General features: G+C 39.8%; 2 protein-coding genes across 7 annotated transcripts; both read left to right on the top strand.

Annotated features, from left to right (window-relative positions):
• Positions 1–177: 177 nt before the first annotated feature.
• RpS3A (ribosomal protein S3A) lies at positions 178–2,149 on the top strand. The gene is made up of 3 exons (XM_022848919.2): positions 178–316; positions 859–1,050; positions 1,505–2,149. Exons 1-3 carry the CDS (start codon positions 255–257, stop codon positions 2,043–2,045), a joined length of 795 nt encoding a protein of 264 aa, XP_022704654.1. The 5' UTR covers positions 178–254; the 3' UTR covers positions 2,046–2,149.
• Positions 2,150–2,297: 148 nt separating this feature from the next.
• LOC111269370 (uncharacterized) lies at positions 2,298–18,817 on the top strand. 6 transcript variants are annotated; one of them, XM_022848908.2, is made up of 10 exons: positions 2,298–6,261; positions 6,536–6,633; positions 12,148–12,514; positions 13,224–13,355; positions 13,663–13,778; positions 14,072–14,213; positions 14,564–14,655; positions 14,969–15,115; positions 15,327–15,482; positions 15,679–18,817. In XM_022848908.2, the coding sequence occupies exons 1-10, from the start codon at positions 6,210–6,212 to the stop codon at positions 15,907–15,909; spliced, it is 1,533 nt and encodes a 510-aa protein (XP_022704643.1). In that variant the 5' UTR covers positions 2,298–6,209; the 3' UTR covers positions 15,910–18,817. The 6 variants fall into 6 exon arrangements, with proteins under 6 accessions (XP_022704643.1, XP_022704648.1, XP_022704647.1 ...); XM_022848913.2 differs by lacking the exon at positions 6,536–6,633 and having other exon boundaries at positions 2,298–5,544; XM_022848912.2 differs by lacking the exon at positions 6,536–6,633 and having other exon boundaries at positions 2,298–6,121.
• The last annotated feature ends 527 nt before the right edge of the window (positions 18,818–19,344 follow it).

The raw sequence follows: 19,344 nt of genomic DNA, 5'->3' as shown, positions 1-19,344 counted from the left end.
ATTTGTCTGAACGTTGTCGATTTGTGTGAAAATTCATCTAGTTTTGACGACATTTATTGAGCTAAATCATGTTCGTATGATTTAACTTTTGACCTATTGAGCAGCATCGTTCCTGCTGGCGAAACCACAAAAAGAAGAGTGAAAAAAGTTTTGTGAGTCTTTCAAAACAGAACCGAATGTGGGTGGTTTCGAATTGGACAAGAGACGTAAACATCCGGTGCTGGTTCCTGTCTTTTCCCTGTGTGAGCTGAAAGATGGCGGTCGGCAAGAACAAGGGACTTTCGAAGGGAGGCAAAAAAGGCCTTAAAAAAAAGATGTAAGTGGCTAATATGTGCCGTGAAAGATTCTCCATATCGTTCAGAGTCGTTTGGACAAGATTTTAATGCAAAGCTGTGATGTGGTGATGCCGATTTGTATGGATACGTAAATGCGATGGTAACCCACTGTCGTGCATGAAATATCGAAAATCTTTGTGAATTTCGTGTCGATTTACATAACATGTCTCGAATCTGGCCTAATATGACATTGGATAATCGTCTTGGTGAAGTGTGCGAAAGCTAAGTTTATATTGACCGATTTCTGCACGTTGCTGACATATTGGAACGCCGGTTGGAAACGTGGACATCTGCCGGACTTTTTCGTGAACATTATTTTCCATAGAAGTGGCGATGTAACTGCTTTCACATTATATTTTTCTATGTACTCTATCTGCATTTCTTTGTAAGCTGCTACTCGCATATTGGCTGTTGCAAGGTATGCTTGTTTCACCTTTGCTGTTCGTGAATGCCATCTCCTTCATGCATTTCTCGTCAGTTATTAACAAGCTATTCCATTTTTTGTTATCCACTTTGTCTGCAGCGTCGATCCGTTCAGCCGTAAGGATTGGTATGATGTAAAGGCACCGTCGATGTTTAGCATCCGTAATGTCGGCAAGACCCTAGTGAACCGTACACAGGGCACGAAGATTGCTTCGGATGGACTCAAGGGCCGCGTCTACGAGGTTTCCCAGGCCGATCTTCAGACCGGTGAAGATGCCTTTCGCAAGTTTAAGTGAGTGCACTTTTTAGCGTGGTCTATAACGGTACACAGGCCGTGGCGTTAAGAACGTGTTTAAGGGCCTTAACGTATTTGTTTATCGAAAAGAATTAAGATACTCCTATCTCGACTTGTAGGATTTTTGTTCTGATGGCGTGACACGGAAGTTGACGTCGCTCTATTTTAGTTTCGAGTTTTGAGAGCGCCTTTCGTGGAAATAATCCGTTCGTGCTTGTGAATGTTTACTTGAGCATAGTCGCTAAAAAGAAAGCATTCGAATGCGATTGCAGAAAAACCCAGCGTTTTTTTTCTAAATTAATCTTAGGAAAATTTTCCCTGCGTTCAAAAATAAGGAGTAAAGTTGTGTGCGCCTCTTTTCATCTTGTATCGTAAAATTTGACAGTAATACAAACTCTTCAAATCTATCATATTATAACCAGATATTCTTTTTTTGCGTGTTGATTGGCAGGTTGGTCTGCGAGGAAGTACAGGGCCGTCATTGTCTTACCAACTTCCACGGCATGGATCTGACCACTGATAAGTTGCGTTCGATGGTAAAAAAGTGGCAAACGCTGATCGAGGCACAGGTTGACGTGCGTACCACGGACGGTTTCGTGCTCCGGCTATTCTGCATCGGTTTCACTAAAAAGGCTCAGAACCAGGTGAAGAAGACTTGCTACGCCCAGCATGCGCAAGTTCGTGCCATCCGTCGCAAAATGGTTGAGATTATGCACCGTGAGGTTTCATCGTCCGACCTGAAAGAGGTCGTAAACAAGCTCATTCCCGAGGCGATTGGCAAGGACATCGAGAAGAACTGCATTATGATTTATCCGCTTCACGATGTGCACATCCGCAAGGTGAAAGTGCTGAAGAAGCCTAAGTTTGATATGGGCAAACTTCTGGAGATGCATGGTGAAGGCAAAGGCACCTCAGGCGGGGGCAAGAGTACTGATGGAATGGCTGTAGACCGGCCAGACAATTACGAGCCGCCAGTGCTTGAGGACGTCTAAATCCAAGAGCACATCTAAACGGGGAAGATGTCTGTAAAAGATAGTTCTGGCTGCGTTTATCCTGAGCAATCTTAAGGTATCAGTGAATAAAAAAAAAAATAGCATTGTGTGTTTTTTGTACGAAGCAGATACTGGCAGATTAGGTAGACACAGATACCCCAATTACGTGATTTCTGGGTTTCTTTTGATCATGAGTCGTTTGTGCATTATTGTATTTAACTGCACGGCTAAACGGTTTTACTAGAATTGTATGCATAGGGTATAAGTAAGAACAATTATATACTTGCTCTTAGTTGCACTTCGGTATTTAGAGCGCCTCGCAACTTAGGTGTTGTCGCCACGCAACCTTCTTACATGCTCCAACACGCAATCTATGCAATACCGTCTTATGATAATACTCCCGCTACAAGCTTACCTATCATCAGCACGTCGGGCATGATTTAGTTTGGTAGAATGAACAAAAGCCTATAATATCAGAATAACCACTTGAATTTGCAGAACTTCCACTAGACATGGAGTTTTCTTTGGTACGCTACAAAACTGTGACACAAATATGCGATTTAAAGATTTTTTTATTCTAAAAATGTTAGATAGTGTGAAGTTTTGGCTTGCCGGAAACACCTGCTTTCGGTGCAGAGGCGTCGTGTTCTAGATGCTGGAACAGTACAATTTTGTTGGTTACGCTTGCAAATGCACCGCGTATCAAGTCGCAAATTTACTGAGCACATATTTAAGTCATAAAAAATTACGATTTTATCCTCTATGTTTCGACTTTCACACCTGGTATCACCGTTAGCCATTCTACCAGACGACTACGATTTTGCCCTACCAGCATTAAACTCGCATAGCAAATATTTTTGGGTTTTGGCAGGAATGCTAACCCAGCATTCGTTCAAATGAAATCGGGGTTAATCATTCTGAAACTGCCTCATTAGTATCCAATAAGAAACCATGATCAGTGGTACATGCAGAAATATTTCTTTCAAGGCGATTAGGACTACATCAATCTATAAGCCAAGCTTAAAGATCGTGAGTATTTTTGTAGACTTCACTATTCGGAGAAGTATATGTCTAATTTATCCTGTAGCATAAATAGTTAGTATAATATCCACGCCATTTGGCCAGCATTCTATTTACACCGCTAAAAACTGATTTTTTCTGAGTATATTCTGACACGTATTTATTATCCGCCAGTCGGTAAACTTTTTTTAAATAAAAACGTTTTTTTTTTTTAATTTGGAACGGAAACCGTCTCTTTTTGTTGCACCTTCTTACATTTTCGTAACGTCTGCGCTTAATATGATACAGCTCAGCGGCCAGGGAAAAATGCTGTGAATTCATACAGGTTATTATTTCAACAGTTTTTGACTATCCAGTGCTTTTTATTATAACAAAAAAAAATTAGTAACGTACCTTTTCGTAAATTTTCGGTTTTAACAATACACAGTGTAGGGACTGTTTTGCTAAAATGCTTCCCAAATAATGTTATCAGCATGTCATTCACGAAGGCTACTTCATTTCGGCAAATAACAATGCTGGTCATCTGACTCTCATTTTATGAAAACATGCTCTTTTCATGAAACGCATCGATATATGTGATCTTTGAATAACTGATACTAGTATATCACCTGAAACAAATAGTGGGCAGTCTTTTCAGTCTAAATGTGTTAAGGGAATAATAATTTGTATGTTGCGAGGTCGCACATTTGACACTTCTCTGGAACGATTTTTGAATAGTTATCTTAAAATTAGTTTTAATTTTTAAGAATTGCAAACGAATTTGAGCTTCTAACATCTAATTTGAAAACGTCGTGTGTCTTGTGTTAAGCCATATATATATATATGTATATATGGACAAAGGTATCGATAGCCGTTACATACCCAAAATCAACTGCTTGTACCCTCCTTCTTATAGTTGTCACGTGACCGTCGGCATACAACGTGTATTTCCAGACCCGCCTCTACTGCTTCTACTGGCAGGTGTAGCCTTATGACGAAGTGCTTCGAGGCCCTCTCACTCGCCCTCTGTCATCTGCCCTCACCCTCGGAGTTCTACTTCTTATGCGTAGAATGTATATGGAACGTTCTTTTGCCAGCAATCCCTAAATGATGGGTTCGAACAACAAAAACACGAAATGCACAAAAATCGTTGACCAACGATGTGTTGAATTCATCCTTGTGACGGTTAGGAACGCCACCGTTTCAAGAAAAATTTTTCCGAGATTTTAGAAGGGCGCACACTGCAGCACCATTACAACTCTGTTATTGATGTTGTTGCCAGGCGGACCATGCGCGCCTGTCGGCCCACTTGCCAGCTACCGCGAGCCTCTACAAAAGATTGCGTTGCAGCTCTATTACCCATACTGCAAGTCGCGTCGCCGTCATGTGCCTCCCTTGTGTGTGTCAATCTGCCTGTAGCAATGTGTTATCGGGTCGCCAATGCTGTTAGCGCGAGGTACACTTTGTCCTATATGAAACGAAGTAGAGATCAGAGATGAGAAAAGGATGCTGCTGGTGCCGCCGTTGTCCAGTACCCCTGTATAACGCTGTCAAGGAGATACTGTGTTACGAATAAAACTGCTAAGATGCTATTACTGTTATAATTACTACTATTGCTGATTGTTCGAACAGCAACGTTTTGGCAGGCCATGCTAAGTGGTCCGCCTTTCCCGAGGCTACAGCGGTTGTTGTAATATGATCGGCCATTGCTACCAGCGGTGTCAATCTATCTTCGTTCGATCCCGTCGTTGGTTCGTTAGTCGTCGTTGGTTCGTTAGTTGCCGCCGTGTTGAAACCGACAAACGCCAGCCATTTCGCGCCACCAGTTATGACAATGTGTTCTAACAGTGACGACAGCAACTACAGCAGCGGTAGCGTCAGCGACAACTACTCAGCAACTGCGGCAGAACTGTTGGTCCATTGGAGCGGTGCGTCTTCCGTCGTCCGTTCCATCTGCTTTGCTTCGACTGCTTGTGCGTGGCCGTCGTGGGTTGTCTGTTGAATACATTGACGGCGGCCGGAGCATTAGTAGCAGCGACGATAGCAACAATAGTAAATAGGGCGAGAGCGAAAGCCGCATTAGTCGCCTCAGCAGAAGTGCCCATCGCCGCCGCCGCCGCCGTTTCAGTTCAGCTACAGGAACAACAACAACAAGTACGGACCAGCAACAGGCCGGCTAGCTAATAGCATCGCCCGATCTGGTGCTGCTGCCATTGGTGCCTGTGGCCCTGCCCGGTTAATGGTCGGTCCCTTCGCTCTCCCCGCGAGGTGACGGTAAAAGAACACAACTGCACTTCAATGTTTTTTCACGCATACTTCTGACGGGCGGCGGTTCAACTGTAGCCGCAGTCGTGACGGACGCTGATCGGATGTGATGTGATGACGGTGGCGACGTAGTGTCTTGTGACTGGGCAACCACTACAGCGTGCGCTGTTGTCGTTTCCCGAAGTTGCTGACTTCTTTCTGGTCGTAATCGTCAACATCATCAACATTGTCATAGGTATCATCATCGGTAATATACGTTTGTCAATGCGACCTTAGGGACATTTGCTGCTGCAGCTCGGCACGTATTGTGGTCGTGCCACTCTCTGCAGCTGCTGTCGGAAATGGAGCAGATGCGTTGAGGTTCCACTGCAGATAGTGTGTGCCCATCTATGAATGTATCCGTCTGTTTGTGAGTCTGTCTGTACGCCTATGTGGGCGTGTTCACAGCTGTTTTTATGGCAGAATTTCGAGCGCAGTGGGGGAATCGAAAAGCCGGCAGCAGTTTTCGCCTCTCAAGGTGTGCAACGATCATACTGAGAAGCAGCTAGCTATAGGACTGTTTTGGTTCTCCCGAACCTGTTTGGAACACAACTACGAAACGCATGATGGCGTTCACCTCCCGTTGCGTCTGAAGAATAGCCTCTGTCTGGCGTTGCTGTTACAATGATACCGGCGATCAGCTGCCGTCGCTGGTAGTCACCGTTATTGTGACAACTGTGTAATGATGCTGTACTGCGGTTTCAAGCAGGCTCAAAACATGTAAATAGCCCCCTGTCGAATGTGCTTTGTCTGGACGGCCACTCAGTTAATCGGTAAAGTGTTCCTATCGCCTTCACCTTGTACCTGCTTCTACAAGTTAGTACGTGCGTGCAGAGGTGTGAGTGTGTATGGGAGGCAACAATGACACTAACATTTAACATGACAGCCTCGACCCTAGATTCTTCGCGATATCGTAAATAAGCTTTTCGATTTTATCAATACGGATCTGTGTGTGTTTAACATTTCAACATTTGCCGCTATCTCTATGTTTTTAACGTGTCTCGTTAGTTCATCAGTCTTCGTTAAGTGTTTATTCATCTACTGGATACATTGAATCGCCCAGCTACTGTGGCCTATTGAGTCATTTCTTGTGGCGTGATTCCGACTGATCAGTCATATCGGGCAAAATTTTACTTAATGCCAGAAGGTGAGGTAGCTAACTAAGGAGCGCTGAATACCGTACACAGAAAAATATCAGCTGTCACCCGTCTGTTCCTACCTGGGTAGAAGATCGGATGTAAGAAGTTTCTACGGCAAACACCGTCATTTTTTATTAACATTAAAGGTTGGTTGGCCTATAGCATATCAGATTTATGATTTTGGTGTTGTATCGTGAGTATTTGGGAACGCACAGAACCAAATACACAATTATTGTATTGCTGGTATGTCAAATTGGTGAATACTGCTTTTTACAGTCTCTTGCATGGAGTTTAAGATGGAACTTGTTCACTGTGCTACATTCATCAGCACCTAGAGTACGATAGAGCACGTTTTATGCTGTAGTTCTGCTAAAGTAACTTGTTATTAGAACAATCGTTTTCCACGCATCAGGTTGACGAATACAGTAAAGCCCGTGCACTCTTCCAGCTGCAATCTTTTTTGTAGTGTCTCTTGTACACGAAAACCTTCCTACCACTCATTCGTAGTTATAAATCAGTGATCTCTGTGTCCAGTTATTACCTCTTTGTTGGTGAATCATCATAGGCTAAATTTTAGAAAGTAGATAATAATTTTGTTTAATTGCTTCGTAGGAAGTAGTGGGGTGATTATCACATAGTCAAATCTGTTAATATATACCTCTTAATAATGTAACAATCGTTCCTAGGGTAATCACAAAGTTCTGTATTAAGGTAAATAAGATGCAAGACTTCAAAACAAAACATCAGACATGTGTACCATCCATTTTGCTCCCAGAATGACTTTAAGTTGCACGATATGCTCGTAAACTTAATCTCCATAACTTGATCATTTGTATGTATAAGGATTAATTTACCTAAAACATTTTTTGATAATGGTATGAAAATGGTAACAAATAAAAAAATGGTACATTTACAAGTCCGCTTGTTGCACTCTAATTTGTATCTCGGCTGTTTATGTTATATCCCTAACGAAAATCAGAATGACCCGACCATTCCTGGGCGCACCAGACTTTGAGAACTCCACATGTATGAATATTTGCTAAATGAACTATTCGGAGCGTGGAGTTACAACACACACACACACACACATATATATATATATGTCTTTCGTGGCTGCACCTAATTCTAAATTACCTGGGCTTTTATATGTTGCTATTTAGTTATTTGAAGGGTCAACATGCGTATAAACGCTGTTATTATGTCATAGTTATGTGTCTGGCCTTTGTTGATTGACTAACTGGGCGCCCTTCTTTCTTCCAGAAGTTCTGTGTTGCGAAGGCACTTCAGCAGGGCTAGTCTCAGTAGAGTTAATGCTGTGACCTAGAGATTTTGTCCGCCTTACGCTTTACTTCTCATGGACTTGTGTTCTCTGACAAGAAGGCAAAATTTAATATGAATTTTATTAATGGCCTCTTCTCGCTCATAGAAATATCATTATTTCACGAGATATGGTGGTCTGATTACTCCACCCAGATGTACACTAACTTGCTCTACATGCAATATTGTGTTGGATGACATTTTTGTCGATATAGATTATGGCCAAATCATAGTAGCAAACTTGGGTATCAGCAACAACAGCGTGGAAGAGACAGCCTTGATTTACGGGTGTTTTACTCTTGGCGCAAAAGCGATTCGAGGTAATGCTGAATGTGGTGCATATCTATTTAGGCGGTTTTTACTGATTACCGACAATTAACAACAACCATTATATATTTGTTTGAGTTTCACAACAGCGTTTGGGAATGCTATGCACAACATGCTATGGGAATGATAAATAAGCGCCGATTACGAGGCGAGTTGTAGATAGCATTGTCGTCTATTATTAAGTAAATCTTTTTGACTCAAGCTTGGTTGATAACACTTCATGCCGCTGAGTCTGCCGGGAGTCGCATCTTTATTGTTTCTTTGACTCTTTACGAAGTAGGGAGGCGCTCACGACCTATAAAAGAATCAGATGATGCAGAGTGGGGATGCTTGTCAAACTCGGAGAGGACCCATCGACTGGCAAAAGGACAGTTTCGAAACGAGAATATTCTTCAGATTACCAAACAAGGCCGCCCTGGAATGTCAAGGTGTGACGAATGTATGAAATTAGTTTGGATTTAGATTTACGCATGTATAAAAAGAATACGAGGCTTTCTTTGCGATCGCTTCATTTATCCTGAAGCTTCATTTTCTACTGATTGGTGTCTGGTATTCGCTGGTGATCAGTAGTCACAACCGCATTTAACTCAGCATAAATTAGATTAAAGATGTTATGCTGTGCCAAATAATAACTGCGCTACTCTCTTTAACAACTACGAGCATCGGATCGTTTATGTTGGTATTGTAGGTGCTATATGCACTTAAAAGGGCATGCTGTCATCGGCACAACATTGCAGAGTAGTTTAAACACGTTGAAACATGCGGATTAATCAAGCCTAGTTTTTTTTCTATTTAATATGAACCACCATTAGAAAGACGTGATCCTCCTGGTCCGAAGGTAATGCAGAATTTACGTTTCTGAGGGAAAGTTACCTACAATAATTTCGTTTTCCATAAGTCTATGGTCTGGACTGTATTACCTTAAGCGCCACGAATAGTCTATTTCTGTGGAGCGTTTCGGTCACCTAGTTAAAGTTCTAACTGACGATCGAGTTTTCATTTAAATCGATGAGTATTTTTAATCCCTAATCTAAGACTGACAACAGATATAAATGAAATACCAGTCGAACTAAATATTGCCAACGCTATTTGTCAGTCGTTCAGTATATTAAGGATCAATGAATGAATAAGTAGGATGTTCAAAAACGAGTCTATATATATATATATATATATCATTTTTTCCTGTTCTTTTACCTGTTTTTTTAAGGAAGGCAGTAGAGCGTTTAAATATGTGGTAATACATTTGGCTTGCTTTGATTGTCTACTAGATATGTTTACTACATTTACTAGAGAGGTCGAAAAACATAAGTTGCCGACGAGCAACAGAAATGTCGCTAAGAATGCATGCTAAAGATGAGACGCGCTTGCGCCTATTGCATTCGTGCCTATAACCTGGCCTGTCGATTACGGTGACAAGTATCGTTGTAATAAAATGTAAACGTGGCTCAACTAACAATTACAACTGGACTGTTATATGAGGGTTAGCTGGCTAAACTGAAGGCAGGTGTAATAACTACAGTGACTAACCTATAAATTGTTGAATGGAATACAGGTGTCATTCCATCATGCGAAATGTTTAGCGTATCAATTTGGCATCAATTCACGTCCCTTAAACTCATTTCCGTCTGAATGTCTGAGTACAATCAAATATCGTCGTGAACACTAACCGGGACACACGTCAAGCATCTTATCCGAAACATCTTGTAGTGGAAACGCTACCACGTGAATGAAGAACAAGTGCTAAATTAACTGAACAAAAGCAAGCAACTAAACGTAGGTAATATAAAAACAATTGTAATTAACGATGAGTCATGAAAGAAAGATTCTTACCGAGCTGCTTCGTAAGCAATATATCATCATACGCAGTAATCATTATTGATGACTGGTCTGGCTAGCATACAATTATCTCTTACAGCAGGAAACGAGAGTTGCAAGTAGTTGCAGTTACATAGACTCCAAGGCATAGCTTTGTTCTGGTGTTATATCGCTCAGTCGGAAGTTCAAAATAGTTCGACTCTTAGTCGATACATGATAAAGAAATTATAATTTTACCACCATCAAAAGTCGAACTCAGTTCAACGTTAACTAGCCCGTATCCGTACTATGAGTATTCTGAGTAAATTTTAAACTTGATAACAATAGTAGTAACAATAATACTAGTCCAAAGCACAGAAGCTGTAACCAAAGATAAAAGTCTTTTGGTAGCAATTTTAATCTACTACAACCCTTAAATGTTTCTGCACACTATTGCTTGAAACTCTAGCATATCCACTTCGATAAGGAGATCTAGATACACCAAATGGCTGCTTTTGATTTGTACGTTTAAAGGTCTGGAAGCATTATTTCATATACTTAGAGTAGTTCCCTACGTAAACGATGATAGGTAAATGGCGCTCAATATGAGCTATGCATATGGCCACTATTTTAGCACAACGTCGTCTTCCATAATGTGATCACAATGATATTATTCATATATCTGGTTCTATCTGTGATATACTGTATTACGGCCTGACTCCTCCATTTTTTTTCTATATTAAACACGGTGACTCAAAAAGTACAATATAAATATGAAAAGTCGGTCAAGACTTGGAGTGTCTTACATCTACCAATTCACGAATATTAGTTTGTTCGAGTGCTCCAAGTGATCAGTTTGACAAAACTCAATCGTATCTAATAATATGAATCGTTTAAAAAATGGGGCTTGCACACATTACATAAATATGATCGTTCGCATATGTTAATCGTTGTTCAAGTCTAGGTATGAAAGCTTTATCGCGAATTTTCGTGGAATCAACATTTTATTCGAACGTAAATCTACTACTCTGAATATAGAAACGTATATTTAGCCGAAATGTCTTCGTACGTTTTTACGTTTCAGTAGAGCAAAGACAGACACGCACACACGCGCTTGCGTATTGACCTACTAACTCTGCTGAAGGAAATCGCTGCAGGATCGTATCTTTGTGTCTACTACTTGGCATTTTAATTTCAGTTAATTGTTATGCTCTCGTAGGCACGTTCGTGACTTGCAATATTTTCTCTTCTAAGTCCATTCTGTAGCAGTCAATATTTGTTAAATACGAAGACGCTACCGAAATGATTATATAGGGCGTGTATCCTAAACAAGGTCGAGACAGGTTATATTCTAGAGGTCAGCGAAAGAGCCATGAACGTAATCATTAACACACTTACGATGGTTAGGGGATTCATTATGAGACCCATCACATTATATTTTGCTATGCTCCTCAAATATATCCTCGTTGAACTTTGCTTGTTGGTCCCCGCCTTTCTTTCAATATTATGGTTATTTTCTGCAGTGAAGGTGTTCCAACGAGCGTAATGTACGGAGATGTTCAGCTGCGTGTGCCTACAAATGCGGCGGTAAAAAAGTTTAAGATTACGTATTGTCCCTCGCCTTGATGGCGCAATGTATAGAGTAAGTTTCTAAAGTACCATCGAGAATCAGTGGGTTGTGTTATAAACGGGCTATAAGAGACGAGCTTATATTTACGACTACGGCGAGGTAGTTAAGCTGCGGGAAGTCTCAAGTTCGCTTGCTCCCTCCGTGAAAATTCCGTGATCTCTTCAGATAAATTGAGCTCATAATATCGCCGCATCACGCATACATTTGCAAATAATATTCAAAGTACTTGGGGTTTCAGATATTTACTGTTAATAAGTAGGACTCTACCTTCTGCCAAAAGCTTAAGCGGCCTCCCTGCCGTTGAGGTTAGAGCTTTCCGTGTACGAAATATTGCTATTGCTTATAAGGATAACGGTATCCTTGGACTGTACCCTATTTGGCTTATTAAGAATCACTGCTTTCTGTAGATTAATAATATATTGTTAACAGTAAAATAGATATAGGCCTTTTTATACATTCATTTATCTAATTCTCCTAAATAATGTCTTCACTTGAGTATAGCTAGCAAATTTCCATAGATATTTGTTTTTTCTTGGTAGCAACAATGCAGGATATTTTACGTATTTGCCATTTAACAACGCCATTCTTCCAGATGATGTCAGAATCTGGTGGCACAGAAAACCCGGGCATGTCTACCGGAGTGACTAGCCTCGAGAACGACCGTGCACTCGATCAAGACAACCTTAAGAGGCACTGGATTGAACAGCCACCAGCGCAAAGCATAGGCGAGTCGAAAGTACGTATAGCCAGAAACAAAAAGGATACAACATGGGTTAGATTTGAGGAGGACGACGGCAGCGAAGGCGCAGCAACGATACAGCCCAGCTCAATAGAGGTCGTGGCTACCAAAGCCTTGCAACAGCAGGCAATCATCAAAGATGCTAAATGGGGAACGACTAGCAGCGGAACGTCGGAGCAAGCAAAAAATAATGCAAATCTGCAACAGAAAGATCAGTCAGGTGTGTGCAAGTGTATGTTTATGTATCTACAAATAAGATATAAGGGCTTTTTGTTTCCTTGTATATGCTAATTTGCTAAGAAATACGATTTGTTCGGATCCGTTGCATTTCTTTTGAGTTGAAGCGGGTGGAACTCCCAGCGCTAGTTAAACTTGCGGATGTTTCATTTTGTGAAGTAATTTGACTGTAATCTTAAAAAGTAGATGATGTAAAGCCAGTTAAAAATGCTTTTTTTATGGACAATTACCGAAATCATAAGACTGAGAGTTTATAATCCAGTTACGCCTATTACTTCACGAAGTTAGTTCATTGTGAATACATAATATTAAAGCATGCCATCAAAAATCAGCGTAGATTTTGCTTCGTTTACATAAACGATATTGGATACAAAGCTTACCTTATGACGCAATATCCATTTGATTAATTTAAAGAAATTAGGAAAAAAAGAAAAACATTACACATCTCCTGTATAACTATATATTCCTTTGCACGTATCTTTTCAATTTCTTGGAACTTTCTTCTTTTATACAACGTGCACTGAATATTACGTCGTGTACATTTGGTTAGTCCTTATAATAGAAACGAAATATGAAAATTATTTTCTACATGGAAAGGCATTATTACGGTTTCCCTCCAGAAATCATCAAGCAGTACTGGGTATTAGAGATTACAACATAGGAAACGAATTCATTTAATAATGCTTCAACAGAGATCCGAATCGAACCAATGGCTCTTCGCCCATCGCCTCCGAGGAGCCCGGTGGCAATCGAGCCGCCGCCTAGTGGAAGCAGCACAATGTGGCCTAACTTGTCAGCTCGAAGAAATTCGCAGGACAAATTTTGTAGGTCCCACTATGTTCTTATGATTCGTACCCAAAGAGCTTAATTTCTTTCACGGCTACGCCTGTATATATTCGCTACGTTTTCAATAGTAACAATAACAATACAATTATATGAGCTGACTTCATCTAAATGGCGACGGCGAGTGTGAACCTCGCTGCGAGGCGTATCATTTTCACATATTTAGTTCAGTTTTGAAAAATATTATGCGTTGTGCCACAATTTATTTTTTGCGCATCGAAAATTCTGTAGATATCCTAACTGAACTGCAATGTGTTATATGTTTGGAATGTACTTTGCAAATTTCAGTAAATGGAGACGTTATTTGTACCGTGTTGCCGTCGAATAAAAGCTGCGCGTGGGTGACTAGGGCGAAATTTAAACCAAATCTCGTACCAGAGGAAATTATGGACACCAATCTAACAGTGAGTTGATGATGGACGCTAAGAGACCATATACGTAATGACGGCAAAGGGTTTTTTTATTTCTGTTTCTCCGCGTAAGGACAAAAATAAGGAGGTCTAAATAGATGAATCACAAAATTTTAAAATATGAAATTTGTCAAGGTGATTATCTACAAGTACCGATAAAAACGAAAAACACCCATCATGAAAGCGCGTCTTTTACTTCTACTGCCTACTACAGTCTTGCTTTGCAAGAATTTTAATAGAAAATCTATTGATGCGTCGCTTGGATTGTCTGCTGATTGTTATTTCAGATAACCGTGGAAGATTACGTTCTAGCACTGCAGATATTAACAAATGACCTGCGCTTCACACTTTACAACATACTATATAAACGGATCTTGCTGATGTGGATGCTCATGGGATTTGTTATATTGCTATCGTTGCTATTTTCTGGTGAGTAATTTATCTGTTATATATCGATTTTTTAGCTGAGGTGCTCATCTGATGGTTGACTGAATCTCTGGCATGTACGTACATCACTGGAAAAAATATTTGCACGTATGTAGTAGATTATTTTAATCGGTTAATTTGAGTTTATCTGAATATTTTCAGTTGCTTTCAATTCACGATTCACTCCATGTAAGGTGCTACTGACTGTATGTTTCCTTGTACAATAGTGTAGAACATAGACAGACATAGTGCTGATACGAATATCGGAGCACTGCTAAAATAAGTAGTGCTGTTCTAAAAATAAAAGAGATTACCTAACTTTCTACCTGTTATCCGATCTTACCTTTCACCAGGCACAAAAGGACTAGCGTTGTTCGGCGGCGGTGTATTTTGGCTTATAGTTAATGCAGTAGGCATTTTTGCTTTTATGTATATCAAACTAAAGGTAAGTATTTCGACAAAACTATTTTCCACATTATTTCTCAAAAAAAAATCCAAACCTAACAGCGTTTGTTATAGGAATATGCCTTAACGCACTCGCAAGTTAATTCGAATACTGTTCGGCATAGAATTAAATTTACAGTCTCAAATTACATGTTACAGTCTCTATTATTCTATGATCGTCACTCTCTCCATTGAGCTGCATAAATGCCCATGCTTACTAAACGAAACTAAGATTTGAGCGAACTTTCTCATGTATATTTATCTCATGCTATCTGTCTTCACTAGCATATGTAAGTCGCTTTCATGAGTTACAGCTATACCACATGCTCGAGCGGTGTATAGCCCATGTAAACCAGATTCTTGTTAAACACAAGATTCTGCTGGGACTGGACGACAGAGGGAAACTTTCTTGCCACAAAGTTCATCTCATATTCCTTTATTTTGATACAGAGCCATGCATCGTAAGTATGCGGGAAGACATTTTGTGCGTAGAAAGACAGGCCATTCAGTCCATATATATTATCAACTTCATTAAAGATAAATAGATATTATTATAAATAGCGTGTCTACGACAGAGCTAAAGCGCCTAATGTGACCGAAATATTGAGATTTGTGTTTCTATTGTAATCGTAGTTAAATATTTTATTTCGCTGTTTTTATGTTTGTTGACAGAAATATCTTTGTGCAATGCTAGAAGAGCAGGAGAAAGCCGATACGGCGAACGAAGCTAGAGAAAACCCGGTAGTTCGATCTCGGATGGATATTGGCCAGGAAGACAATATTTTTATCACACGAGGCTCAGTGACAGAGCGGCTCTCTCAAAAAGAGGTATCGATAGGTTCCTACATGCCATCCGCAGCATGTCATTCATTGTTTGCCTAATGTATTACATTTTTCGACCGTTACAGCCGCAAAACTAGATGTTCGATTTTTAGCTTCTAGTTTAGTACGCCATATTGGTTTTAAGTGTTTAATGTGCTCCTGTCGCTTATAGTAGCCTTTCACTGTTTCTACTTGTTTGCAGAAAACGGCAGAAAAACTTCTGCTTCGCTATAGTCAAAGATGGGTGAAGTCGTTCGTGCGCAAACGGCTCGACCTCAACGTCCCAATTCATCCAGATGCCTACTCAACAGAACCAGCTTCACCAGAGCCTCCCCGACATTGTTCCATGGCACGCTGCCTTTGCCAGGTTATCGAAGAGCATCTTTGTTTCAAGCCATTGACAAAATGTACCTGGTCGGAACTTTGTTGTTAAACAATATATCTGGTATATAAACTTAAGGTCGATTGTTAGGTGAACAAATTTAGGTCGATGGAAGAATTTGCTTAAACAGTCTTTATTTAACCAATATTAGGGTTGCCAAACCATTATGTTTCTCGGGTTTTCTCGACGAATTATTATGAAATTAATTGGTGCGGTCCAGGCTTTTCTTGAGGCACTATAGCTACAGGCTAGCCCCAAAACCGCGAATAGGATTTGCTGACTTAGCACTAATGTAATAAAGTCACGAATGTTGTTTAGGGACTTGATGGTCGATGGAGCCTGGCGACAAATAAAATCCAAACAAATTTGAAGGGCAAGCGATTATGCAGAGTGGTCTAAAATTATGGGAAGTAAATAGCGTTTAGATAAATATGAAATACGGTGTGTATAAATATATAAGGATAAACTAGGTATTTCGTGCATAGCTAGGAATCGATTCTACACTTCAGCTGCAGGCCTTATTTGTGCATAACGCGAGGACGCTGCCAAGCATCATTTAGAGCAGCCTTAATCCTGCTAACTGATCGAGATGCGTTGTATCGACCAAGTCGATTTCGTCCGCCCCGCAATTTTATTGTGAAACCTAGGCGTAAATACGTACAATAAGAATGTTGTCAGTGTACGATTTCCGGAGGTCTGACACGAACAAGTTACGATGTAACACGAAAAAAATAAGGGCAAATATTGTCACGAGGCCAAAAATAAGCTCACCCAATGCTACATTTTTGCCGATCGTAGGGCTAAAACTACAATTTCTCTAATACGGTAATTTAGTTTTTGTGACTGTGCTTAGCAATGTAATTAAGAAATTAGTTGGCAGTACAACACAAATTAAAAACACATGCACTCTATTTACTAATGAAACAGTTTATCTTCATATTGAAGAAGTACGATAGATTTTTACAGTTGATAATGACATGAATGAATTAACTGACTAAAAATCGCTTTCCTGCCTCTTCGCCCCGCGCGAGTATAGCATCGAAAAATAGTGTTTGTTTAATTTTAGAAAAATCACATTTTGTCAGACAAAACCCATTGCCGAGAATATCTTTATGACTACACCAATTAATAATCAACGATGATATCGTGTCACAGCATAACAAGCATGACAAAACAATTTTACATTACTGTCAAAACTTTTTTGTCAGGATATAGCAAAATGATATCCTTTTGATGCAGTTTTATCGAACTGGGCGGTTATTAACGTACTGAGCTATTTGGAAAGCACTATCAATTTACGAATACACATTAAAATAATCATATTTCGCAAATACCATCAGTCGTATAGCCATCCATATTCCCAAGTGCAGTGTTAACTTAATGCTAAATATAGATTAGTGTTTTATGTTAATGTTTAGTAAAAATCCGAAGCTGCTATTTACATATAAGCGCCATCGTGCATATATTAAATGCCTATCCTGGACATCCTAAATAATGATCATAACTTGGACAGTAATAACTTATTTTACCGATACGATTGTGTGTTATTATCTTTAACGATATATTGCGTAAACGGAGTGACACTGCGTGTTGCCGCCTCTTCCTACACGTAATTTTAGTATTTTCATTCGATATCAATATCCCTTTTATCAAGTCGATAGCAGTTGTGTGGAAGGTGCCAATGAAAATTCAACCTGGCATCCAAGAACACTTTCTATCGTGAACACTAAAGTCCTTGTTATAACTTTATGGCTTCTTGGTTTCTGCCTTTATGGATATTGCGTTTTTAACGAGTTGAAGCTGTGTTGAGTCTTCATTAAAAATGGAATGAATACTTATCCAAACGACTCGTACCCTAACACGTTGCTGCGTCAGCGTAGTTGATCAAACCAGCCAGTGTGGTCTATTAAACGTGTCAAAGAACGACAAACGTAAAAGAATGGTCGTCTCTATACATAGCGATATGAATAAATGTGCGTTAATACGTTTGTACATACATGATTTTGTATAACGTTGTGTGTGCGCTATCCAAGCCAAAATCAGGTCTTTCATTTTTAGCATCGCGTTGACGGATATACTATTAAAGATATTTTTGAATAGACAGTGAAAGGAAAAGGCTCTTGGTCAGGGCATTACGAATGTAGCGAGTGCTACGGCGCAGAAGGGGTCCTCATAGATCAGGATGAACCTTGAAATCACTTGAGATTTCCATCCTTCCTCTACTTCATGTAAGAAGATACTTGACTTATCATCTTTTGAAGAATTCAACGACTATCAAGTATGGTTTTGTTGTACTGGTTACGCGAATAGTCGGCAAGCGAACATTCTCGGTCTGTTTCTAAGGCTATTTTGTATTCATAGTCGAATTGTTAGGTACTTATAACTCCTCAAAGACACGAGCAAAGGGGGGAGGGAGTCCTAAGTTATGTTGGCCTCAAATTCGAGTTCATTCGGAGTCTGTGCTTTTATAGGATTCTTTCGACATGTCACAACATATCAAAGTTCATTAAAATATAGCTTTTTTTCCACGTATTCCGCTCCACTGTAAGACAGCTCCGACTCTTGGTAATGATTATGATAGACGCATGATTGATATGAATGTCAAGGCAAGTCCCTGCAGAATATCACTAAGAGGAACCAGTCGGAGTTAACAAGCCTCTAATTTTTATTACAGCCAGAAAAGGTAGAATACAATGGCATGAACTATTTAATCATACAGCTTCAAATACTGACCAAATTTGGAGCCTTCTTGTGTTATATTATAGTGCAAATAGATGAACAGAGACTTAACTATGCATGACATGATGCAACCTGAGATCCTCTTCTTGCGATTGAATCGGCTCGACATCATCCACAAGATATAAAAAATTCGAGCGAATTTCAACATATAGCCAACTTTGTAAAGCTAGTAGTGCAGAAGTACGTTGAATAAAATGTTTGTATTATTATTTTGCACGAATAGAGAGTCATTTCTAATATATAGGGGCTAGCGCTGCCGTTTTGGTAACAATAAAATAATAATATTTTGTATTGATTATTGATATTGAGACTTAATAACCGTTTGGAGAGAATATAAATATCTGCTAGTGTAATGGTACAGAAAAATATTTTCAGCTGATGTAACGATGGAAGGAGCGTCAAACTGCCAACAAAACAGGGTGAAAACGAATTTGGAGGCAGAACTGTGATCCAAGTCTTCCTTCCATTTGCAACAACGGTGATTTAATTGTAACAAAAGTAATGACGTTCACTTATAGCAATAATAGTAATTGTCACTTTACATCTGGCGGGCTTCGATTATTTTTTACGCCATGGATGGTTTTGTGCATATATTCTTGTCTGGGAACGACATTGTTTTAGAACTGACATAAGTTTTTGTGCTCGGTATGAAGGTTAGTGAAGCATAGTACACGTCAGGACGCAACAATGGTCTGATAATTGATTGAGAAATATTTTCACGATTATTGGGAGTTGTCTTTTAAGGAT

The sequence above is a fragment of the Varroa jacobsoni genome, unplaced genomic scaffold (genome assembly GCF_002532875.2).
Source record: "Varroa jacobsoni isolate VJ856 unplaced genomic scaffold, vjacob_1.0 scaffold_1382, whole genome shotgun sequence".
In the NCBI taxonomy this organism is placed as follows: Eukaryota; Metazoa; Arthropoda; class Arachnida; order Mesostigmata; family Varroidae; genus Varroa; species Varroa jacobsoni.
This window is presented reverse-complemented; position numbering and strand designations above follow the sequence as displayed.

Excerpts from the sequence above, each read along its gene's own strand:
- LOC111269370 (XM_022848908.2), top strand. The coding sequence starts at position 6,210 with ATGACACTAACATTTAACATGACAGCCTCGACCCTAGATTCTTCGCGA. Across the intron at positions 6,262-6,535 it reads CCTAGATTCTTCGCGATATC|AAAAATATCAGCTGTCACCC; the intron begins GTAAATAAGCTT and ends TACCGTACACAG. Across the intron at positions 14,656-14,968 it reads TTATGTATATCAAACTAAAG|CTATACCACATGCTCGAGCG; the intron begins GTAAGTATTTCG and ends CATGAGTTACAG.
- RpS3A (XM_022848919.2), top strand. The coding sequence starts at position 255 with ATGGCGGTCGGCAAGAACAAGGGACTTTCGAAGGGAGGCAAAAAAGGC. Across the intron at positions 317-858 it reads AAAGGCCTTAAAAAAAAGAT|CGTCGATCCGTTCAGCCGTA; the intron begins GTAAGTGGCTAA and ends CTTTGTCTGCAG. Across the intron at positions 1,051-1,504 it reads GATGCCTTTCGCAAGTTTAA|GTTGGTCTGCGAGGAAGTAC; the intron begins GTGAGTGCACTT and ends GTTGATTGGCAG.